The 26658-nt window shown below is 36.5% G+C and overlaps 1 protein-coding gene across 6 annotated transcripts; it reads right to left on the bottom strand.

The window, feature by feature from the left end:
- Positions 1-596: 596 nt before the first annotated feature.
- On the bottom strand, positions 597-25245 carry LOC125424059 (N-alpha-acetyltransferase MAK3). Of its 6 annotated transcripts, none has more exons than XM_060811434.1 (4): positions 24877-25245; positions 24676-24796; positions 1890-1944; positions 597-1095 (listed from the first exon to the last, which is right to left on the bottom strand). In XM_060811434.1, exons 2-4 carry the CDS (start codon positions 24752-24754, stop codon positions 864-866), a joined length of 366 nt encoding a protein of 121 aa, XP_060667417.1. In that variant the 5' UTR covers positions 24755-24796; positions 24877-25245; the 3' UTR covers positions 597-863. The 6 variants fall into 6 exon arrangements, 3 of the variants coding, with proteins under 3 accessions (XP_060667417.1, XP_048336284.2, XP_060667418.1); XM_048480327.2 differs by lacking the exons at positions 24676-24796; positions 24877-25245 and adding exons at positions 2486-2531; positions 2612-2736 and having other exon boundaries at positions 597-1034; XM_060811435.1 differs by lacking the exons at positions 24676-24796; positions 24877-25245 and adding exons at positions 2486-2531; positions 2612-2736.
- Between the last annotated feature and the right edge of the window lie 1413 nt (positions 25246-26658).

The raw sequence follows: 26658 nt of genomic DNA on the forward strand, positions 1-26658 counted from the left end.
GTTGTTTTTTAAGCCCCATTGGAGATGTCATTCCGTATATATCCTTATTCTATTAGGAAAACTCTCACAAATTTTTTATTTTTTTTATTTTTTTAGGGTAATTTAGACCATTAGATTAGAATATGCATACATCCTAGGGTAAATTAAGAAGACGGCTACTACGACACTCACTCACAACTGTTTTTTCTAGGGTAATTTAAGACCATTATAATATATGTATATTCTACTCTGGGTAAATTACTAAGGCGGCTATCATTATATTTCCTTAGTCTACCAGGAAATTCAAAACATTTCAAACAAGGACTTTCTATTTTGATTCGAGCTCGGCCAATACAATGCAATGCTAAAAGTTTCTTTTTGGATTCCTTTCTTTATTATTTTCCTTATTTGGCTATTATGAGGACATCCTCAATAGCAAAAGGATTTCAAAGCAAAAGCCGATAAAAAATAAAAATAAAAATGAAAATTTAAAGAAAACATGGTTATCAAAGGGAGGCCAGAGTTTGGAGAAATCAGGCCAGATAATTTCCGTCCAATTTAAATAAAGACAACCAAGAATTATGATGTGCTTAAAGCACCTGTGATTCATACAACAAACATACTATAAAAGAATAAAAAAAAAATTGCGAAAAAGAAAACGCGTTGCACTGAAGATGCAATGTTTTTCGTCAGTTTGATAATCTCATCTCAACCAGCAGCTAGTGGTTACAGAATAAATATCATAAACATCATTCTAAATAATTATAGAATGCAACATACAAGCGTAGGTAATTGTTCGAGTTAGAACTTGGAAATTCTAGATTACAAGATTCAAAATAACCCGCAACATTTTCAGATGCTGGATAATCAGTATGCCTCTGCCCCTAATCTTTATGAATGAAAGGGTGCAAGTCTGACCGTGGAAACAGTAACTTCAAACAGAATGCATCAACCCCGCTCAAATAATGTCGGAAGAGCCATTTTGCCCTGATAAATCCAAGACGACCATATAGTGCAAGTGCTCCTTTGTTTGTGACTTCTGCTTCTAATGTCACCTTCATATGAGGAAAATCCAACAAACATGAAATAACAAGTTTCTTCTTCAACTTCAGAACACTGATATAAAACGAAAATCCACAAATTGATATACACATAAATTTCAAAATAACAAGAATCTAAATAACAAGAACAATACCTAACTGAATTAAAACAAAAGAGAAACTAAAATGTAATCACAACCATTTCAAATCTTAAGAGAACGGAAGCAAGTCGGAGTGTAAAATTTGCTTCAACGAAGCTGCTTCCGATCATAATTTGGCCAGTAAGTTTTAACGACCACTGACTTTCAAAATCACAAAATATAATAATAAAAAGTAAGAAAAAGAATTATGAGAGGAATCTAGCTTAATGTAATTGGGTGTTTCCAAGGTTAGCTAGGATTATAGAATGCATGCAGAATAATGTTAACAACCCAATCACACATCCATTTATGATCTTCTCTAAAGAATATAGGTACTATCAAAATAAAAAAATTAAACTTTACACTTCTAAGCATCATTCCAAAAGCAACCAATTCATTGCATTACATTTAATACTTCATAAGCCACACAAGGGTCGTTTCGTAAACAGTGCCAAAATTGGTTGGGAAATAGCAAATCATAATGTAAATATAGATCAAAGTAAGGTAAATGGAAAATGAATAATAAATTTGAACCAAAAAATTAAATACAAAAATCATACAACAAAAGCGAGGGAAGGAGAGGAAATATGAATCATTCAACAACCACAACATAATAAAAAATACAACAACCACAACATAAAAAAAATAAACAAAGTTCCCATTATTAGTCCATATTTTACCAGTGATCCGAAGAAAGCAATAGAAAAATATCTAAATTCTGCTGATATACCTCTTCACAACCCGATTCCATCTTGACTTTAATAGATCGGCAACAAGTTCTGTAGCTGCAATATGAAAAATAAAAAATAAAAAATAAAGATTAAGATTTCCAATAATTGCACAACAGAAAATTCATAGTTCATAGTTGCATAACAAAAAGCATGTATCCAATGACAATTATTTATTTTTTATGCTGTATTAGGGAAAAACACACTGATGAATGCAGACATATGAACAGAACTTAAACAGAATCAAGGAATCTTTTTGACGATTAAAACAAAAAATGACAAACTTCAACATAAAGTAGAAAAATTTATTCACAATTGACCTATCAAATAGCAACATAAATCATCAAATTCCAGCCCTTTTGATATATGCAAATCCTAATCAAGATACGGTTCGTTCTCTACATTGTCAAACCTCAAAACAGACTCAAAATGCACGCTAGAAGTCCATGTAATTCAACCACTAAGAAAAGCATAACATATATATATATATATATCTATATGTAAAACAAAAAAAATGAAAACAAAATCTTTGAGTAAAATAATAATAATAATCATAATACGAATGCGATGTATCCTCTGAAAGTGTTCCTATACTCACCCATCTTTCAAACCATCGTTCCTACACATTTGCCTCTATGGAATGCCTGAAAAACGCAAAAATCTCAATAACCCAAAAGCAGAGGAAGAAGGAAAAGGCAGAGAAAATGGAATCCATTATCCATACGAGAAAGGAGAGCTGGAGCCATAGATAGACGAAGTAGCGGTAGGTGAAGATGGAGTAGGGCTCGCTGAGCTCTTGGTCAACAAGGCGCATGGTCAGCGGTAGATGATCAACGATGCTGTTTAAAGAAACCTCTTTATTGGATTTGTCTAAATAGTCAAATTCATGTGTCAATAAATATAATAGATTCTATAAAAGTGATCCTTTATTTTCTAAAGATAACAATTTCCTTAAAAGTAAATTCTTTAAATAAAATTATATAAATTAATAAAAAATTTAAATAATCAACAGCTATAAATTGCTTCTATGCATGTTACTAGTGAGAACAAATCTACAATTTGCTATGCATATATATTTTACATAAATAATTTGCATTCAAAATTGAAGATGCTTTTAAAACATTTTCAATGGAGTTGTCCGTTAGATTTTTTTTTTTTAACATTAGAAAAATAAAAACCATTAAAAAAAAAACTCTCCATTTGATCTGTCAAAACACTATATTAAATTAATATGATAAAAAAAATAAACACTGTCATAGATAACTTTGACTATAAATTAATAAAAAAATTTAATTAATCAATAGCTATAAATAGCTTCTATAGAGGTTACTAGTGAGAAACAACTTTACAATTCGCTGTTCATATATATTTTACATAAATAATTTGCTAACACCATTGAAAATGCTTTTAAAACATTTCCAGTGGAGTTGCCTATTAGATTTTTTTTTTTTTTGGAACATTAAAAAAATAAAAACCATTAAAAAGAAAAACTCTCAGGGGTATAGATTCGTCCCATATTTTTTTGGCCATACCATGTGACTTTATCAAAGTTAAAGGATTGAAAGACTTAGCTGCAAGATTTGGTGAATAAAGATTTCGCTAGATCAAACTTATCATCGTGAATGGCATTTGTTTCGTTCATGGAGAAGAATGATGATTGCCTAAGGGTGTGTATCGGCTATCAACAATTTAGCAAGGTCACCACCCATAATCGATACTTGTTGTCGAGTGTGGATGAGTGTCGATCAACCTCAAGGTGTCCAGATATTTTTTCGATCGATTATTAAAAATTAAATGCTTTTCAAAGTGGTATTTGAAACTAAAGGTATTTTATTCAAGTATTTTTCGTTTATGTTCGTACATGTATTTGTATGTTATATTGTTTGATATTACATTGCATATACTGCACCATATGGAGGCGGCGAACCAATGTGGTCCATGTAGAGCTAGCCCCATAATCATGTTTGTAACACCCCGTCCCAAATCGCACCGGAATCCGTGCACGTTGACCGAGGTTGACCGTTGACCGAAGGGGGTCAAAAGTTGACTTTTTGACTCGGTGAGAATTTTGAGTTGACTAGGGTACCGTGGCGAAGTGCATGACGCCCTGAGTTCGTAGACTAGTAGCACGTCGAAAACGGAGCTACGGTTTGAAAGTTATGGGCAAAACAAGTTGAAGTGTAAACTGTCTAAAAGGTGCCAGGAGTTGACTTTTTCTTGTGATGTAATTGTGAGTTGACTCTTGTATGGTTGTAAAGTACTCGTCGATACGAGTTCATAGACTAGTGGCACGCTTAAATCGGACATGTGGTTAAAAAGTTATGGACGTTTGAAGTTTACCGGATACCGTATTATTTTAATGTTTTTGGGTCGTGAACAGTGAAATGCCACGTGTCAGCTTCTGAGTGGTCCACGTGGCATGAACAGTGTCACGCAGGGTTTTAATTTTGAAAAAACTCTCGGGGAAGAGAGAGAAAGAGAGAGAAGAGAGAGAAAGAGAGAGAGAGGACCCGCCGGCCGCCGGCCATTTTCACGTTTTTCCGGCCTAGTTACTGTACACGCGCCGGCCAGCCAGATTGCCCACCTCATTTCCGGCAAAACCTCCAAATTTCACGGCGAACGGCCGCCGGACGCGCCCGGATCGGACGTCCGAAGTTTGGCGGTGATTTTTCCCCTCCACCGCCGGCCACCGCGAATCGGCACTATTCCGGCCGATATACAGTACACGCGCCATACACCCAGCATCCTCTCCTCAAGTCCGGCCTACCCACCAAAAATCACGGCCATCGGACCACCGACGCGCCGGGATCGGAGCGTTTTCCGGCGAGGGGTCGAAAATCTTCAAACGGTGATTTCTCCGCCGTCCGACCTCCGTTTTGCTCACCGTCGGTCCCGTTGGATTTCTCTCCTCACGATCTACAAATCTGCAAAATTTCACAGCAAACGGCCACCGTCGGAAATTACTGTTCCGGCGACGGTTGCCGGTGACGTGGCGGCCCGCCGGAAATTACTGTTCCGGCGAGTACCCGAAAATTCCGGCCAGCTCCAGTCCGCAGTGTTCGACCTCCTGAACCCAAATCCGACTTCCGTTTCCACCAATTCGCGACGGTTTGGGAGAATTGCAGAGCCGAAACCCGAAAAGCGTCCCGATAAAATTCCGACCCCGTCGGGTACGATCATCGGAAATTAAGACCGGATCTGTGATTAGCATCACTCGAGCTTCGATTCGGTATATAATTCGTAAATTTTAGTTATCGTTTGTGTTTTGACCCCCCGGGTACCGGGTATTATTTACCCGAATAAAATATTAATTTATTTGACTGTCTGTGAATTTTGTTCTAGGAGCACCGGTGAGTCGTAGAATTGATCCCGTAGTGGATCATGGGTTAATTGCGTGCTCCAGGTGAGTGACCCACCTTCAAATTAATTTTGGGAAATTTAATTGGTGAATATATTATGTGTGATTTAAATATTTGGAATTTAATTCCTATGTGCCAAATATTTATTGGATTTATTTTGGAATTATTTATGAATTTATTGGATTTAAGAAAATGTGCATTATATAAATTTATGCCATGTGGAATTATTTTATGGTTTTGAGGATTTTGAAATTGGTGTGGTTTTAATGGTAAATTGGGCACGATTTGAATTTCAAATATTTCAAGGAAAATATTTGGTTATGTTGGTGATTTCAATTTTTATAAAATATGCCCATGAAATATTATGAGATTTGATTATGATATTTTGAGCATTATTTATGCTATTGGGAAAATGTGGATATTTGAATTGATGGATTTGAAAGTTGGTGGATTTGAAAATCATGGAATTTATGGCATTGATTACAAAGAAATTGTGGGAAAATTCCCGGTTCAAGCGGATGGATTATGCCCGCTATGTTTATGAAAAATGTGAAATTTGTTTTATACTTTAAATTGTGAATTTTATGATTTTTAGATGCACCGTGCACGTACTGGTGTTCTGATTATGTGATATGGTATATGTGATATGGATATTGTGCACACGGATATGATTAGCGCGCAGGTGGGTGTGAGTAGCGCGCAGGTGATATTATGAGGGTGTCCTGTGGATGCCATCGGAGAGGGTGGCCACCCCCCATGGCCGGGACACCAGGTTAGCAGCGGCGCAGTGGGACGCCACGCGACCGTATGCCGGTTTCTTTCAATAACCTCCTGTCTGGCGGTACCTTGGGACGCTGGGTACTGTTGGCGCCACTGGTATATAGTGGGTGCATCAAATGATTTTCAGAACTGTGTTTTAAAAATAAAATGTTTGGAAACTGAATTGGAATTAAAAATATAATTGTTACCGCTTCTGGTATTTAATTGATGTCTTGGTTTTCGGGGAATATGGATAAAGGGTTTTGTGAAATTGTTTTAAAAGGGGAACCTTTCCAACTGAGAGAATTGTAAGGGTTTTGAGAGAAAATATTATTTCCAAATAATTATTATTTATACTTATTACTGTGATATTATATGGTATAGTAGTAGGGTCACTCACTGAGATGATTAGCATCTCACACTCTTAAATTCCGTTCCTCTAGGTACCAGGTTGTCGGTGTTCACTCGGAGCGGACTTGATCTTCCTTGCTGTTTTAGTTCGGCAGTACCCTGTTATTCTTTTATTGCAGTTGTAATATTTCTTTCACTCTTGTTGTATTTATTTTGCACTGGATTACTGTATTTATTTTTTTTAGTGCTGCAATTTGTGGAATCGATTTGTAGTACTGTGGGAGGAATAAGGGGATAATTTTAGAAGTGTGTTTTCAGTGCAGGGAATTTTGTGGTAAGTAAATCCCTTAGGGGAGGCTCTGCCGGATTTTCCGTTGGAAGGTTCGGTAGGGTTTCCCTGGGATCAGGGCTGTCTAGGGTTCCGGGGAAGGAATTCTGGACGGGTCCTGACAATGTTGCCTACGAGTCTAGGGGATCGTGATGTGATTCCGCCCGAGCCTGCTCCACCGATAACCCGCTGTGGTGCTGACTCGACACGGATGAAGACTAGGCCAATCACAAGAGCTCAAATTAAGAGATTTAAGGACAACCTGGGAGTATTTATACAGGGGGTAATCAATCTCAATAGAGCTTGTCCATACTTGAAGATACAAAGCCTATTGTAAGCATCCAAGTGGTGGAAGCCAATACGGACCCGGGTGACGGTTTTGGTACATTTTTGGAGTCCGGGAAGCATGAAATGGTTCCAATGCTTTATGGGTTCAATACATATGCCTAATAGGTCATGGAATCAAGTTAAAGCAGCCTCAAATGCAATCAAAAAGGGCTTGTACGGACAGCATCAACAATTTGGCCGAATTTGCTGTATTGCTTGCTGGTTTTACTGTATTTTACTGTATTAGCCTTTTCTTATTTTTCCAAGCATGGGCAACGTGTGGGACTTCATATTCAGCTTATTTGGCATCCTAAAAAGCATCTAGAAGCTGATTTGAAGCTCAAAGAGGTCAAAGATTGATCAAAGTCAACTTGATCAAAAGGCAAGCATTTTTAGTTTCCTAAGTTGTTTTTACTTTTTGTTTTAGGAAACTACCATTACTTTTTGTCTTTTATTTATTTATTTTCTGGAAAAATAACTTTAGGAAGGTTTTTATTTTATTCTTTCCATTGTAAATTAATTAATTCCTAATTTAATATAAAGGAATTAATTAATCAAACTTAGATTAGGAAAGGAAGTATAGTTTCGGCCAACTAGGTTTCTTTATGTGTGGTGGCCAGTTTTCTTTATTTTGAGGGTTTTATTTCGTGGCTTTGTAGCCTATTTAAAGGCTTATTTTTCAATATGAATACAAATTTGATTTGATTGAGAAAATACTTGTGAGATTAATTATCTCTTTGTTCTTTGAGAACACCTAAAACACCATTAGAGAATTGGTTGTTTTAGCTTGACTTATCAATAGGTTTTCCATCCCCTGTTGTGACGTCTACATTATACCAAAGTTTCTAACCACAGGTTGGTTAGGGGTTGAGGTCCATCCCATTAGAACTTGAACTTAATTGAGATCCGGGCTAATATAATACGGGTTTAGGAGCAGGTCGTCCTAGGTTCGTATCATTTGGTATCAGAGCTAAGTTTTGTTCAGGTTTGATCTATCTTTATTTGCTTTATTTGTTTTTGTGTTATTCTGCAATTTTAGCATTAGGTTAAGGTTGCATCCATCCCATACACGTTCTACATCTTAAAAAAAAAAAAAAAAATTCATTCCTAGTTGAATTAGGATTTCCTAGTTTTACCGTATTTTTGTTTCCTAGTTTGTTGGTTGTTTTTCATCATTGTTCTTGTTGGTTTTGGTTTTTTGTTGATTTTTTCTTTGCTGTTTTAGTCTTAAATACTTGCATTCTTATATTCCAAAAAAAAAAAAAAGAGAGAGAGAAGGGTTTACGGCAACATATATAAAAAAATAAAAATAAAAAAAAAACTGCACTTTTGTTTTTGTCGAAGACCACGGGTTTGGGTGGATTTTTGGTGTGGAATTGCTATTTTTAGTGTTGATTCTTGCTACTGCAGTTTTTTATGTTCTGTGAGTGGAAAAGAAAAAAAAAAAAAAAGAGGTAAAGCCGAATTTAAAAAAAAAAAAAAGAAAAATATTTCGGTTTGTTGGAGTTTGATTTGTTTGCTGGAAATTTGTTGGAGCTGCTGGTTTTTTTTGCTTATTTATTCAATATTTGAGTTGCTGGGGAATTATTTTTGCTGCTGGATATTTGGATTTTGGGTGCTTAAATTATTTGGATTAAAATTAGTTAAAGGAATTGATACAAAACTTGAATTACAAGAACAGCAGCCAACACTTTTTCTATATTTTTGTTCTCTTTGATTCTTGTTCGTATTTGAATTTCTTTTTCTAGAATTTTGTTCCTGAACTCATAATCTATCATCTGGTCCAGTTCTTCAACATTCCAAATTTTTCTCACTAATTTGCTTTATTTTGTCTAGAAAAACCGAAAATAGGTATTTTCATTCCATTCGGTATTTGTTTATTTTTGCTTACTGTTTTGTTGATAAGTTTAATTAAAACATACTAGTGATCTAATTGCTGTTTTGTGGGTGTTTTAATTAGAACTTTGAGATACTTCATTGAGTGGAAAAAGGCAAGAGTGTGTGAGCTTAAAAGAGGGTAAAAGCCGAAACTAGTGTGCAAACACGAGTGTCGAGACCTTGTTTGAGTGAAACACGTGAGGGAGTGAATATTGTGAGGATTTATTTTATTTTTGCAGTATTTTACTAACATGGCAGATTCTAGAATAAGAAGAGGAGATCCACCCATGAGGATCAATGAGGAAGAGTCCGTAGCATTCCATGGCGATGCCCGAGCTACCGGGAGTGGAGACCAAGTGGACATGAGGGCTGTTTTGGAGTCAATACAGCAGGTTAGTGCTCAAGTTGAGCATGTGAATCAAAGAGTGGGAAGACTAGAAGCCTCATAAGGAAGGCCGAATACAAGAAATAGGCAAGAATTCCATGGAGGACGAGGCCGAGGACGAGGAGGTCGCGAGAGGCCGAGAGATGAATTTGATGAGGAGCCATCCGACGGAGACTTTGAGGAAGGTATGGACGAAACCCTTGCTGTCCAAGATAAAGCTGGCCATGGGAGATATAGGAGGGAAGATACGATGATGATTTGGGAAATATCAAGGTTAACATCCCACCTTTTATGGGTAAAAGTGATCCCGAAGCTTATTTGGAGCGGGAAAAAAAAATGGAGATGATTTTTTACTGCCACAACTATTCGGAAGGTAAGAAGGTGAAGTTGGCAGCAATGGAGTTTGGACATTATGCACTCCAATGGTGGACAAATGAGCAAAGCACCCGAAGGAGGGTTGGACATTCGGCCAACTAAGTTTCTTTATGTGTGGTGGCCGGTTTTCTTTATTTTGAGGGTTTTATTTCGTGGCTTTGTAGCCTATTTAAAGGCTTATTTTTCGATATGAGTACAACTTTGATTTGATTGAGAAAATACTTGTGAGATTAATTATCTCTTTGTTCTTTGAGAACACCTAAAACACCATTAGAGAATTGGTTGTTTTAGCTTGACTTATCAATAGGTTTTCCATCCCCTGTTGTGGCATCTACATTATACCAAGGTTTCTAACCACAGGTTGGTTAGGGGTTGAGGTCCATCCCATTAGAACTTGAACTTAATTGAGATCCGGGCTAATATAATACGGGTTTAGGAGCAGGTCGTCCTAGGTTCATATCAGATCGGACGGCCAATATAGGCAACCACCCTGGTTTGTATAAATAGCAGAGTGCCGGCGACAGCTGGAATCATGGATCACGTAGCATGTTAGAAGGTATCGTACATACCTCCATTACGAGCGTGCATATTTCATTTTATGCTATGGATTTTAATATATGATTTTATACATTTATTCATGTTTTTATTATTGTTCCAATGTGGAATTTTAACAATTGCCTATGCAAGTTAAGCTATTTTAAACTAATGAAAATAATTTTCTTATTATTTATTATTCCATTGATTTAATTAGTAAATTTCAAAAAGTATATTTTGATTTTTGAAGAAGTTTGGAAATTTAATTTGGGCTGATAAATTGTGTATATTTTATGTTGGTGGTATATTTGAAAAATATATTTTATTATTTGTTTTATGTTATGGTTTTTCCAAGAGCAACTTAAGGTTTAAGTATCGCCAATTGAGAATCCAAAGTAAGATATCGTTGAGTTCAAAAAGGAGATCCTAAAGGAAGCACGTGATTCAATGTATGCGATACACCCCAAGGGTATAAAGATGTATAGAATGCTCATTAGATGACATTATGGTTTGGCATGATAAAGGAAGTTGCAGGATTCGAATAAAGGTACTTAAGTCATCGACAAGTAAAAGTGGGGAATAGAAACGTTTGAGGTAGTTTCAATCCTTGACCATTTCCGTGTCGGGTGGGGAGATGTAAACATGGATTTCATGCTTAAACTATCGTTCACAAAGAGAAGGTACGACAGCATTTAGAGAATCAAACAAGATCCGGATAGCGATTAAAGTTCTACTTGGTTGTTGATTTAAGGATGCATGCTTCGGAAGCACTTTATGGTTAGCGTTCAACTATGACAAAGACTTGTAGATCGTGTTCTCGTGGCCTAGTTTGAATATCCTTAATTAGGGGGCATAAGGAGGAAAGTTGCCCAAGAGGAAAGTTAAAATTCACTATTAGGCATGATGATAGTGTAGTGAGAGTGGATGAGGTCTCTATTATACTTGCTAAGTTAAGTTGCTCAGGTTCGGAAGAAGAGCTATACAGTTGTGTGTATACAGATACACTTGAAGCGAGACTTAACAACTGCATCGCCTTTCACCATAGGCCAATGGACAAGCAAAGTGCAGAATTCACACTTGGAAGTTATGTTGAAACCGTGCATTATGTAATGTCGAAAGGAGCTGGATTGAGCAATTTCCATCGGTGGGATTCGTAACGATATTAGCCACCAAGCGAGCATCAAGGTGTCTTCATATGAGATTCTATATGGAAGGCAGTGTCAAACCCCACTATATTGGAGTGAAGTGGGTGAGGAGAAGCACCACATGACGACCAACCTAAATTGGATGCAAACACCTACGGATGACTATGAATAAGGTGAAGGTCATCCAAGAGAGTTTGAAGATCGCCCAAGATCGACAAATGAGTTAAGCTGATGTGCATGGAAAAGATGTTGAATTCGAAGTCCGAGATTAAAGTTTTTGAGATTATCTCCATAGGAGAGAGTCGTACGCTTTGGTTGATAGAGAGAGGTAAGTTCTCGTTATCTTAGTTCTACGAGGTTATTGGAAGAATTGGTTTTGTGGCATGCAAGTTAGTATTTTCGGGAAAGCAGACATGGGTATGCAGTGTAATTCACGTACTGTTGCTACGAAAGGACATTGAAGACCTGTCATGTAAGGAGCGACCAGTGCAGATTTTTAAGTCATGAAGAATGCGTATGGGTCAATAAGACTATTTCTCATATCAAAAGTCTCGTGGTGAATTAATCTAGTCGAGAAAGCGACGTGGAAGCTCGAGGCACAAATCCGCAATCAATATTCTTATGCGTTTCAGCGGCGTAATAAATTTCGAGGATGAAATTTTTGTAAGGGGGGAAGATTGTAACACCCCGTCCCGAAGTACACCGAAAATTTTCCAACTTTAACCGAGGTTGACCATTAACCGTTGACTTTGACTTTGACCGTTGACCAAGGGGTCAAGAGTTGACTTTTTGACTCGGATGGAATTCTAGGTTGACTGAGATACTGTTACGAAGTACACGTTGGCACGAGTTCGTAGACTAGTAGCACGTTAAAAACGGAGCTACGATTTGAAAGTTATGAGCAAAACAAATTGAAGTCCAAACTGTCCAAGGGATGCTGGAGTTGACTTTTTATTCATGCAAAGTTGAGCTTTGACTCATGCATGGTTATGAAGTACTTGTCGATACGAGTCCGTAGACTAACAGCACGTCCGATACGGACATGTGGGTTAAAAGTTATGGACCTATAGAGTTTTTCGAATACCGTATTATTTTAATATTATTTTTAAACGTGTAACAATGTGCCACGTGTGACTTAATAAATGTGACCATGTGTCAGCATGTTGAGATGCCACATGTCAACCATGCTTAATACCATATTATTTTATTATTGTTATTTTATATAATAATACTATTTTTATTTTTTTTTCTTTTTATTTCTTTTTCTTTTCTTTTTTTTCTTTTTTTTTTCTTTTCCCCCACGTGGGAAAAATGCCCAGCCACCCCGAAGCCTTCTTTTTTCTTCTTCTTCTTCCTCCTTCTTCTTCCTTTCCCTTCCTTTCTCCTCTAGGTTCTTGCCGTATTTTTTTTTATTCCGGCCACCACCTTGCTACACACGCCGGCCAGAGAGGAGCAGGGGAAGGAGGCAAGCTCGGCTGCAAAATTTCATGGCCACCAGTCGCCGGACGTGCCCAGATCGGGCCGGAGAAGCCGCCGGTCGGAAATTTTCTCTCTCCTCTTTTCTTGTGTTTTCCGGCCAACCCAGCTCAACCCACCATTTTTGACCCCTCTGAGTCCATTTCCGGGGTTAGATTGCCCAAAATCCCAACCGTTTGAGAGATCCCTCAAGTTTAAACTCGGCCGAAGCTTTCCGGCCACCGCCGGTTGAATTGAGCTCAATGGAGGTCGGTAATATGATCCTCATCTCACAAGCTTTCCATAGACATATAATTTGTCAATTTTGGTTAACATTTGTGTTAGACCCCCCGGGTACCGGGTATTATTTATCCGAATAAAATATTAATTTATTTGAGATGTGTAATATTGTTGTTCTAGGAGCACGGGTGAGTCGTGAAATTGATCCCATGGAGGATCTTGGCTGATATACGTGCTTAAGGTGAGTGACCCACTTTTAAAAATATTTTGGGGTAATTAATTATATTTATTTGGTGTTAAATTGATATCTGGAAATTATGCTCATGTGGTGGAATTTAAATATAATCGAGAAAAATATTATTTTATATATATGTATATATATTTACCCATTGATGCTAAACGGAATTTTGGGTCATTAAGAAATTTCCGATTATTATTTTATTGTGATTTAATTGTATTTATTACGTATGAGCAAGATATTTTCATTAATTAATTGTGTGTGGTTTTTATATTATTTTTTGGGCATAATTGGTTTAAATATCTTTTTTTTAAGGAAATTATTTGTTTAATTGGTGGTTTAAATTTCATAATTATGCCCGTGGAATATTATTTGTTGGACCTTGTGTTACGAGAAAATTTATTTTTATATTGTTATCAATGGTTTCGTACCGGGTATGTTAAAGGAAAATATGTGGGATGGTAAATTTGAAAACTGGTATATTTTCCACAGTGATTTTGGAAAATCGGTACGGTTATAATTAAGTTAGTAATTATTTTAGACGCACTCATACAGTATTGGTGTTCCGGTGTATATGTGGTTAGGCGCAAGTTATTATGTCTCCCGTGAGTTGCCATTGGACCGAAGGCAGGCAAGTTTTATATAGTGCACATAGCCGCCCCCCTCTGTGGCCGGGATGACGGTTTCAGTAGCGGTACTGTCGGGACGCCGAAGTGCCGTATGCAAGTTTCTCTCTTTAATCACCCCACCAGTCGGTGCTCGGGACGTTGGGTATCGGAGGGCATCACTGGTATATGGTGTGGTGCGTCAAGTATAAATTTTCGGATAGAAATTTCAAACCCCAAAGTGTTCAAAAATTTATTTATTATATTTTATTACATTTTATTTATATTTGGGGTATTTATCTATTGTTTATTAAATTAATTGATCCCTTGGTTTTCGGAAAATATGAATAACGGGTTTTGTGAAATGTTTTAAAATGGGAACATTTGCAAAGGAGTGAATAGTGAGGGTTTTGAAAGAAATTATTACTTTCGATTGTTTATTATTTATTTATTTATTTAATTGTTGGTATTAATTAAATTCCTTTATTTGTTATATTATTAATATCAAAAGTGTACAGTAGATAGGGTCACTCACTGAAATGATTATCATCTCATATTTTTAAATTCCATTCCCCTAGGTCCAGGTTGGGAGATGTTTAATCGTCCGGGGCGAGCCCGACGTCTCAGTTCATTGCCAAAAGTCCAAGAAGCACTTCCTTCCTTTTTTCCTCTCCATCTTGTATTACTTCTTTATCTGTCATCGTATTTATTCCACATTTATTTGTATAATGCTCTGTATACTGTATTGGACGCATTTTATTAAATACTGCATTGATTCTCTGTTATTCTTTTGGAGTGCTGTAAATTGTGGAATCAAATTGTAGTATTGTGGGAGGAATAAGGGGATGGAAATAGAAGTGTGTTTTCAATGCAGAAAATTTGTGGTAAGTCCAACCCTTAGGGGAGGTTCTGCCGGATTTTCCATTGGAGGGTCCGGTAGGGTTTCACTGGGATCGGGACTTGTCTAGGGTTCCAGTGAGGAATTTTGGATGAGTCCTGACAAATTTCCTGCACTGAAAACACACTTCTATAAACATCCCCTTATTCCTCCCACATTACTACAATTTGATTCCACAAATTTGCAGCACTCCAAATGAATAACAGTAAATCAGTGCATAATTAATAACTAAATGTCCAATATAGTATACAGAGCATTATACAAATAAATGTGGAATTAATACAATATCAGATAAAGAAGTAATACAAGATGAAGAGGAAAAAGGGAACAAATGCTTCTTGGACTTTCGGCTATGAGCTGAGACGTCAGGCTCGCCCCGGACGAACAACGTCTCCCAATCCTTGAACCTAGGGGAACGGAATTTAAAAATATGATATGCTAATCATCTCAGTAAGTGACCCTATCTACTGCACAAATATAATAATAACGATAATCACAATACGTTTGATTAATTAAGAATAAATAAATAATTAATTAATAATTAATTGAAAATAATATTTTCTCTCAAAACCCTCACTATTCACTCCGTTGGAAAGGTTCCCCTTTTAAAACATTTTCGCAAAACCCGTTATTCGTATTATCCGAAAATCAAGGAATCAATTAATTTAATAAATAATAATTAAATGATCCGAATATAAATAAAATGTAATGAAATATAATAAATAATTTTAGAACACTTTAGGGTTAGAAATTTCTATCTGAAAATTTATACTTGATGCACCACCCCATATACCAGTGATGCCCTCCGATACCCAGCGTCCCGAGCACCGACTGGCAGGGGGGTTAAAGAGAGAAACTTGCATACAGTCACTTCGGCGTCCCGACAGCACCGCTGCTGAAACCGTCATCCCGGCCACGGAGGGGGGCGGCTAATGCGCATTATATAAGACTTGCTTGCCCTCTGTCCAATGGTAACTCATGGGAGACATTATAACTTGTGCACTCATCCACATATACAGTCCAGAACACCAATACTGTATGAGTGCGTCTAAAATAAATAACCAAATTTTCCAAAAATTTACCGTGGGAATTATACCATTTTTCGAACTTAACCTCCCACATTTTTCTTTAACATTTCCGATACAAAACCACCGATAACAATATACAAATAATTTTTCTCGTATCACAAAATCCATCAATTAATATTCCGCGGGCATAATTATAAAAATTGAAACCACCAATTTAAACCAATATTTTCCTTGAAATATTTAAAATCAAATCATGCCCAAAAATAATATTAAAATCCAAATATAATTAATTAAATGAAACCACCTTGCTCATGCGTGATAAATATAATTAAATCACAATAATAATCAAAAAATCCATTAATAAACCAAATTTTCATTTAGCAGCAATAAGCATATATGTACATAAAAATAATATATTTTTTTTCCACAATTATATTTAAATTCCACCACATGAGCATAATTCTAAATATCAAATTAACACCAAATAAATATAATTAATCACCCCAAAATAGTTTTAAAGGTGGGTCACTCACCTGGAGCACGCAATTAACCTAAGATCCTCCATGGAATCAATTCCACGACGCACACGTGCTCCTAGAACAACAATTCACACACAGTCAAATAAATTAATATTTTATTCTGATAAATAATACCCGGTACCCAGGGTGTTAAACACAAACATTAACCAAAATTGACGAGTAATATACCGAATCGAAGCTTGAGTGACGAGGATTACGAATCTGGTCTTACTTCCCAAAGATCGGACCCGAGGTGGCCGGAATCTCACCGGAAAGCTTTCAGCCTTTAGAGCCTCGATTCTCCCAAACCGTCGTGAATTGGAGGAAAAGGATCCCGGATCTAAGTTCAGGGGGTCGAAATTAGTGGGGAGGGACCGGCGGTGCAACTGGGTACTCACCGGAACTAGATTTTCCAGTGAGCCGCCGAATCCCACCGGAAACCGTCACCGTCGGTGGCGCGTCCGGTGGCTGGTGGTCGAGATTTTTTGGGGTTTTTTAGATCAAGGGGAGAGGGTTTCAACGGGACCAGCGGTGAGGCAAACGAAGGCCGGACGGCGAAGAGATCTGGGTTTGAAGATTTTCGGCCCCTCACCGGAAAACGCTCCGATCCAGACGCGTCGGAGGTTTAATAGCCGTGAAATTTGTTGGGCTGGCCAGAAATGAGGAGTTGGTGAGGGGTGGCTGGCGCGTGTGGCCTGAAAATGGCCAAAAATGGGTCAAACGGCGGTGGCCGGTGGTGGAGGGCAAAAATGGCCTTCGTCGGAAAACGCTCCGATCCCGGCGCATTACCGGCCGGTTGGCCATGAGATTTGGGTGGCCGGTCGAAATTGAGGAGGTGGAGGCAGTGGGGTGACGCATGTGGCCCTCCTGTGGCCGGACGATGGCCAACCGGTGGTGGCCGGTGTTTCTCCTCCTCTCTTTCTCTCTCCTCCTTCTCTCTCCTCTCTCCCTTTCCTCGCCGGCCCACCCGTTTTGCCAAAATAAAAGCCACCGTGGGTGACACTGTTCACCCAAGTGGACCTCTCAGATGTCGACACGTGGCATCACTGTTCACTTAAGCCAAATATATTAAAATATTACGGTATTCGGAAAAATTCACATGTCCATAACTTCTTAACCAGATGTTCAATTTAAGCGTGCCGCTAGTCTATGAACTCGTATCGACAAGTACTCCACAACCATACATGAGTCAAAGCCTAACTTTGCATGAATAAAAAAGTCAACTCCGGTACCCTTGGACAGTTTGGACCCCAATCTTGTTTTGCTCACAACTTTCAAACTGTAGCTCCGTTTTCAACGTGCTACTAGTCTACGAACTCGTGCCAACGTGTACTTCGTAACGGTACCTCAGTCAACCTAGAATTCCATCCAGGTCAAAAAGTCAACTTTTGACTCGTTCGATCAATGGTCAAAGTCAACGGTAATGGTAAACCTCGGTCAAAGTTGGAAAATTTCCGTTGTACTTTGGGACGGGGTGTTACACTGGTCATCAAGTGTTATTATGGCCTTATGGCTACAACAAATTTCCTCTCCCAGCTGGATGAAAGTGAAATTGCATTCCATCCCAAAAAGTCTCCGGATCCACATTAGGTTTTGTTATATATTCGACCTCTTCAAGTTCAAAAACATCTCCTTCTAATTGGGAACAGTTTATGCCAAGCTTTCCTCCTCGCTAATTGCTACCTGCCCCATAAAATTTTCTTCAATGCATATCTGTTTACTTCACTAGCATTTACATTCTCTTTCCTTTTCACCATTCATTTAATTCTTTCATAGTGTTTGTATGAATGCTCTAGTTCTTGGACGTCTTTATTTTTATTATTATGATCAACATAAAAGCAAGGATGGAAATTATTTGGCCTGTTCTCTGCAGATTCCAGGGTCAATATCCTATTTTGGAGAGGAAAATCAAATCAACCTCACTGTCCTCCTTTTGATAATCTTTTGGTTTGAACTTGAGAGAATTTGATATAATATTTATTATTTTTAGCTGAGTTTTCTAATATTATTAAAATGCTATTGATGTGGTTTTTTTTTTCCCAAAAACAAAACATTAAAATGAAGCTTTTATTGATCAACAAAATTTAAATTCAAAGCACCTTGGAGAACCATGACCAAACCAAGATTTAGACATGAACAACAAATAAAGCATGTTTTGCTAGTAAGTGAGCTACCTTATTAAAATTCCTAGACGCAAAAACACAACTAACCATTAAAAAGAAAAACTCTCCAATTGATCTGTCTAGACACTATGTTAAACTAATATGATAAAAAATAAAAAAATAAAAATGAGCACTGTCATAGATAACTTTCACTTTTAAAGAGTCTGTTAGACATTTTAAAATTTTTTAAACAATAAAATTTTTCTTAAAATGTCAACTTTTTTAAAAAAATTGATAAAATATTTAATTGATTAATAGTTATAAAAAACTTTCATGTACATTATCAATCTATTAGTGACCGGGAACTTAACTAACTTTATGAATTTTTCATACAGATGGAGTATTCAAAAGGGGTACGTGAAAACATGTACAAGTCCCTTGTCTTCTAATAGGAAAATAAATTTGGAATGAGGATTGGTTCATTCCCCACATACACATCATGGGCATCCAACTTTTTATGAAAAATAATTTTACAATTAACTATACATTTATGCCATTTAAATTCATACAGTATCAACTTTTATATCATATGTAGAAAAATTCATATTTACCATTAAAGTTGCTTTTAGATTACGAGAAAATATGCACCTATTTAAAATAGCTTGGAAATAGCTTGATCATGTTTTGAAATCACAATGATTACTTTCTTTTGTGGATTTATGCAAATGGGTGTGTGAGAAGTTGACAGTTTTTTAACAAGAACGCTTTTTCTATATTGCTAAGGTTTATGGAATTTTAAAAATGATCAATTGTTGTTGAACAGTATGAATGGTTTACATAATGCTTCAATGGTGAGGGGAGTGGATAAATGGATTTTACCAAGCAGGGGAAGAAGTAAAATTAAGGTTGGCGGTGCTGTGTTTTTAAATCAAGGGAGTGTTGGTGTTGCCGTATAATTTGTGATGATCATGGGATGTTAATGGAAGCTGTGGCAATTCCAATTAATCTGAGGAGATGCAGTCCGTTGAGAGCTGAACTTCTTTCTCTACAGGTGGGGTTGCTGTTTTGTATTCAAACTCGTTTTTTAGTGGGTGATCTAGTGTCTGTTCTCAAGTAGCTAATTAACTATTACATGGGGAAGAATGCCTCTATACATAAGGATGTGTTTTAGTTGAAGAAATTGAAGGTTTTTTTAGCATACAGGTACGGTTAGTTGTCTTTTTGCGTCTAGGAATTTTAATAAGGTAGCTCACTTACTAGCAAAACATGCTTTACTTGTTGTTCAAGTCTGAATCTTGGTTTGGTAATGGTTCTCCAAGGTGCTTTGAATTTTAATTTTGTTGATCAATAAAAGTTTCATTTTAATATTTTGTTTTTGAAAACAACAAAAAAAAAAAAAAAAAGAACACAATAATAAATATTATATCAAATTCTCTCAAGTTCAAAGCAAAAGATTATCAAAAGGAGGTTAGTGAGGTTGATTTGGTTTTCCTCTCCAAAAATAGGATACTGACACTAGAGTCTGCAGAAAACAGGCCAAATAATTTCCATCCTTGCTTTTAGGTTGATCATAATAATAAAAATAAAGACATCCAAGAACTAAAGCATTCATACAAACACTATGAAAGAATTAAATGAATGGTAAAAAGGAAAGCGAATGTAAATGCTAGTGAAGTAAACAGATATGCATTGAAGAAAATTTTATGGGGCAGGTAGCAATTAGCGAGGAGGAAAGCTTGGCATAAACTGTTCCCAATTAGAAGGAGGTGTTTTCGAACTTGAAGAGGTTGAATATATAACAAAACCTAATGCGGATCCGGAGACTCTTTGGAATGGAATGCAATTTCATTTTCATCCAGTTGGGAGAGGAAATTTGTTGTATCCATAAGGCCATAATAACACTTGATGACCAGTCATGGTTCGATGAGTACTTTACTTTTCCAGCTTAAACTAGCAATAGCGGAACAAGAAAAGGAAAAACTTAACAAAAAAATGACTACTCGAGTCTTTACGGAGGTTTAGTCCTTGCAGGGACTGCGTAATAGCAATGTTTACACTCGCTTGTCCCATATGTTAGATATTAAGTTCAATTCACTCAATGATCTTAACATATTCAAAAAAAAAAAAAAAAGTTTCTTCATGGGATTAGGATATAAGAAATTACTTCAAAAGTACCAACCAAGAATTATCATGGAATAACAAAATGTAAATATAACCATAATTTTTTAATGCCAAAGGGTAAGAAATTCCACAAAAAATGATCCTGAAATAGCTGCCTTGAATTAAACTTCTCTGCAAAACGAATGAAAGAAATTGGAAAAATACAAAATGAAGTTAGTTAAAGAGTTATGAACAATCTTTATCCTATCCATTCTATACATACAAAACTGGGTCAAACAAGACATCTAACTTTGGTCCAAAAACTAAAGTAAATTTCGATCCTTCCGTGAACAATTTCTTTCATAGGTCAGTGGCACATCTATCCGAATACGCTGAGAGCAAATTCACAGCAAATAAATAATGCCAGTGAGAATCTTAAACATAACCAGGCAGAATAATTGAACATAAACTAGAACAAAAGTACAAGGTATCATCATAATTTAGAAAATAATAAGAAGAAGAATAAGAATAAGAATAAGAATAAGAATACGAATACGAATACGAATAATAAATACTTTCTGGGGTATATGAATATTGGACGTTCTAATAAGCAAAATTCCAATATCCAAAAAAAGCAAAAAGATTTTCACTTTTTTTTAAGAAAAAAAAAATTATTGATCAGCAAAGTATTATCGATGAGCGGCCCTGGGAGTATGATATCTGGGATGAATCCATACCCCTTGATACAATGCTGTGGATCTGTATCTGGCTGATCTGTGAGTAATATCTTCGTTGAAAATCACAACTAGCTTGTTGTGATTATCCAGCGACGTCATGACCGTCCCACAAGAGACAATTGAACAATCACGATTATTCTCTTCCAATCCCAGCCGCTTCTTGAGACCCACAAATCTGACATAGTTTTTCCTTAACTCAAAAATAGGAAAAGGAGGAAAAGGAGGATGTTGTGCGGCAAGATCGACATTGGAAAGCAAGTCAAATTTTTGGATAACTAAGTTTTTAGGACAAAGCCGAATTCCCCTGCCATTGGGGCTGAAAAAGTAGAATATTCCATCATGATAAGCACTCCCTTTAATGTTAACCAAGTAGGTCCGAGGACATTGAATTCTATATCCGGTCCAATACGCGCAGCCATGGCGGACAACTTGCAAATCCAAAAAATTATCATCCAAAATCAAACGATTTACCACGACCACAATGCAATCCCCGGACAAAGGAGGAGATGAAAACGCAGCACAACAGTGTCGGGAGACTCTGGTGTGGGGAAATTTTGGAATTCGTACTGTCGAATCGTAGTTGCAGAAGGGTTGTATAAAAAACATTGAACCAGTAACGGCCTGGAATACCAGCAGCCATCCCATGCTTGATGCCAGACATTTTGCTCCTACTAGCCCGTGTAATTGGGGAATAGGCCAGGGATACCATAGACCTGTTTTACTTATCATATAACATTCAAAACCTGGATAAAGAAGAAACAACGGCTCTCTTGTTGATTCAATCTCAGCAGTAGCGCTATTTGAGGCACGAAGGAAACGTTTGCACACGAGACGGAAACTCAGCACATCACAGTAACCTAAACACTTTGCTATTGCTGATAACATCTCATTAGGAAGGTCATCCAACGACATGCTTGTGAGATCTTTTCTTATTTTCTTCTTGATATCTTCTTGTCTTTCACTCACCTGTTCATGAAGAAGATATATATATTTATATATATGTATAGCGGTTCTACTTCTACTTCTCACAGTTGTTTTTTAAGCCCCATTGGAGATGTCATTCCGTAAATATCCTTATTCTACTAGGCAAACTCACTCACAAATTTTTTATTTTTTTTATTTTTCTTAGGGTAATTTAGACCATTAGATTAGAATATGCATACATCCCAGGGTAAATTAAGAAGACGGCTACTACGAAACACACTCAAAACTGTTTTTTCTAGGGTAATTTAAGACCATTATAATATATGTATGTTCTACTCTAGGGTAAATTAGTAAGGCGGCTATCATCATATGTCCTTATTCTACCAGGAAATTCAAAACATTTCAAACAAGGACTTTCTATTTTGATTCGAGCTCGGCCAATTATAAAAATTTTTTTTAGATTCCTATCTTTACTTATTATTTTCCTTATTTGGCATTTATGAGGACATTATCAATAGCAAAAAGATTTCAAAGCAAAAGCCAATAAAACAATAAAAATAATAATGAAAATTTAAAGAAAACATGGCTATCAAAAGGAGGCCAGAGTTTGGAGAAATCAGGCCAGATAATTTCCGTCCAATTAAAATAAAGACAACCAAGAATTACGATGTGCTTAAAGCACCTGTGATTCATACAATAAACATATTATAAAAGAATAAATGAATTGCGAAAAAGAAAACGCGTTGCAATGAAGATGCAATGTTTTTCGTCAGTTTGATAATCCCATCTCAACCAACAGCTTGTGGTTACAGAATAAATATCATAAACATCATTCTAAATAATTATAGAATGCAACATACAATTGTAGGTAATTGTTCTGGTTAGAACTTGGAAATTCTAGATTACAAGATTCAACGTAACCCGCAACATTTTCAGATGGTAGATAATCAGTATGCCTGATCTGCCCCTCATCTTTATGAACGAAAGGGTAGAGCCGTTTTTCGAACGGAAAGCATCAACTCCATTCAAGTAATATCGGTAGAGCCGTTTTGCCCTCATAAATCCAAGACGACCATATAGTGCAAGTGCTCCTTTGTTTGTGACTTCTGCTTCTAATGTCACCCTCATATGAGGAAAATCAAACAAACATGAAGTAACAAGTTTCATCTTCAACTTCAGAACACTGATATAAAACGAAAATCCACAAATTGATATACACATAAATTTAACTGAATTAAAACAAAAGAGAACTAAAATGTAATCACAACCATTTCAAATCTTAAGAGAAGGGAGGCAAGTTAGAGTATAAAATTTGATTCAACGAAGCTGCTTCCTATCATAATTTGGTCAGTAAGTTATAACGACCACTGACTTTCAAAATCACAAAATATAGTAATAAAAAGTAAGAAAAAGAATTATGAAAGGAATCTAGCTTAATGTAATTGGGTGTTACCAAGGTTAGCTATGATTATAGAATGCATGCGGAATAACATTAACAACCCAATCACGCATCCATTTATGATCTTCTCTAAAGAATATAGGTACTATCAAAATAAAAAATTAAGCTTTACACTTCTAAGCATCATTCCAAAAGCAACCAATTCATTGCATTTCATTTAATACTTCATAAGCCACACAAGGGGCGTTTCGTATACGGTGCCAAAATTGGTTGGGAAATAGTAAATCATAATGTAAATATAGATCAAAGTAAGGTAAATAGCAAATGAATAATAAATTTGAACCAAAAAATTAAAAACAAAAATCATACAACAATGAAGGCGAGGGAAGGAGAGGAAATAAGAATCATTCAACAACCACAACATAATAAAAAATACAACATAAAAAAAATATACAAAGCTCCCATTATTATTCCATATTTTACCAGTGATCGGAAGAAAGCAATGGAAAAATATCTAAATTCTGCTGATATACTTCTTCGCAACCCGATTCCATCATGACTTTAATAGATCTGGCAACAAATCATGTAGCCGCAATATGAAAAATAAATAATAAAAAATAAAGATTAAGATTTCCAATAATTGCACAACAGAAAATTCATAGTTCATAATTGCATAACAAAAAGCATCTATCCAAAGACAGTTATTTATTTTTTATGCTGTATTAGGGAAAAACACACTGATGAATGCAGACATATGAACAGAACTTAAACAGAATCAAGGAATCTTTTTGACGAGTAAAACAAAAAAGGACAAACTTCGACATAAAGTAGAAAAATTTAGTCACAATTGACCTATCAAATAGCAACATAAATCATCAAATTCCAGCCCTTTTGATATATGCAAATCCTAATCAAGATACGGTTCGTTCTCCACATTGTAAAACCTCAAAACAGACTCAAAATGCACGTCTAAGAATCCATGTAATTCACCCACTAAGAAAAGCATAACATATATATATATATATATATATATATCTAAAACAAAAAAATGAAAACCAAATCTTTGAGTAAAATAATAATAATAATAATAATAATCATAATACCAATGCCTCTTCCTCTACAGGGTTTGATGACAACCAACATGGCGATGTATCCTCTGAAAGTGTTCCTATGCTCACCCATCTTTCAAACCACCGTTCCTACACATTTGCCTCTATGGAATCCCTGAAAAACACAAAAACCTCAAAAACCCAAAAGCAGAGGAAGAAGGAAAAGGCAGAGAAAATGGAATCCATTATCCATACGAGAAAGAAGAGCTGGGGCCATAGATAGACGAAGTAGTGGGTAGGTGAAGATGGAGTAGGGCTCACTGAGTTCTTGGTCAACGAGGCGCATGATCAGCGGTAGATGATGTTCGCCCCCATAGCTCACGTACTCTATCTCCGATTCCTCGAATTCCGCTTTTTCTTCTTCTTCTTCTTCTTCCATCTTCTTCGACTCCATTCGCTCCCGCTCTCTCTCTCTCTCTCTCTCTCTCTCTCTCTCTCTCTCTCTCTCAGTCTGTCAGCGTATCTCTGCTGCTTCCTCTTCCGTATTATGAGATTCCCCCTTTATTGGCCTTTTCGAGGCCTTTGCTTCAAGCTTGAGGGCCATTGCCCATTGAATTCTCCAATTTGTTTTCATTTGGCGCACCATTCAAATCTTTATCCACTACACACATTGATATACTTTGCCCTTGATATATATATATATATATATATATTTATATTTTCCAATTATAAGTTATTTTATCCTTGATTAAAAATACCAAAATGAATTACACATTTGTTTAACTTCTAGATATTAAATTAGATCAGCTTTAATTTCTAAATGCTTGGACAATTTGATCCGAGCAAAGCCTCAATTGGTCATGCAAAATGATCAAATCAAAATAGCAAATGTTATCAATGTTTTGCATCTGTTTGACTGTATTTTTTTTTTTTTTTTTTTTTTGCTTAAAAGTTCTACCTAAAAGCTAAAAGCTCTTTTATGAAAAACTAAAGATATTTGATAGATGTTGATAAATATTTGTTGATCAAAAAATTAGTTTTTTTAAGTTATTTTAAAGAAGTTCAAATTTTGAACTTTTCTAAAAAAACTATTTTTTTGACCTTATACGAAAATTTAATACAGCATAATAAGTATTTGGTGCAACTTTTTTATTTATAACTAAACACTTATTAGCTTTTTAAAAAGATCTATTATACAAAATTCTACAGACTAAAGTTCTACTTTCATTAGCTATACTTAATAGATCCAAACTATAACACCCCGTCCCAAAGTATGTTGGAATTTTTGCACATTGACTGAGGTTGATCGTTGACTGAGATGGTCAAAATTTTAACTTTTTGTTCGTAGACTAGCACATAAAAAATGGAGCTACCATTTGAAAGTTACGAGCAAGACAAGTTGAGATCCAAACTGTCCAAGGGGTGTTGGAGTTGACTTTTTGTTCGTGTAAAATTGAGCTTTGACTCATGCATGGTTGTAAAGTACTCGTCGATACGAATTCATAGACTAGCGGCAAGCCTGATTTGGACATATGGCTTGAAAGTTATAGACCTACAAAGTTTTCCGAATACCATGATATTTTAATATATTTTAACTTGAGTGAACAATATGTGCCACATGTCATGTTTTAAACCATCCCGTGAGTGAACAGTGTCATCCATGGGTGGCTTTTATTTTGGCCAAAACACATGTGGGCCGGGGTGGAAGAGAGGAAGAGAGAGAGAAGAGACCACCACCACCACCGGCCACCACCGTTGATCACCGTCTGGTCATTTCCCACCTACACACGCCACCCCACCTTGACACCCACCTGAAAACCAGCCGGCCAGCCAAAAATCATGGCCAACTGACCGCCGATGAGCCCAAATTGAGACTTTTTCTGACGGTGGTGCCGATTGCTTCAAACCCAGATTTCTCCCCGATCCAGCCTCCGTTTGCCTCACCACTGGTCCCATCCATTCGCCCATCCTCTGATCTACATCTCCTCCAAAAATCATGACCAGTGGCCACCGAACGCGCCGCCAGCGGTGACGAGT

Source organism: Ziziphus jujuba, chromosome 9, assembly GCF_031755915.1.
Source record: "Ziziphus jujuba cultivar Dongzao chromosome 9, ASM3175591v1".
Classification (NCBI taxonomy): Eukaryota; Viridiplantae; Streptophyta; class Magnoliopsida; order Rosales; family Rhamnaceae; genus Ziziphus; species Ziziphus jujuba.

Excerpts from the sequence above, each read along its gene's own strand:
- LOC125424059 (XM_060811434.1), bottom strand. The coding sequence starts at position 24,754 with ATGGGTGAGCATAGGAACACTTTCAGAGGATACATCGCCATGTTGGTT. Across the intron at positions 1,945-24,675 it reads CTGTAGAGGAAGAGGCATTG|CTACAGAACTTGTTGCCGAT; the intron begins GTATTATGATTA and ends TTCATATTGCAG. Across the intron at positions 1,096-1,889 it reads TGGAATCGGGTTGTGAAGAG|TGTTCTGAAGTTGAAGAAGA; the intron begins GTATATCAGCAG and ends GTTTTATATCAG.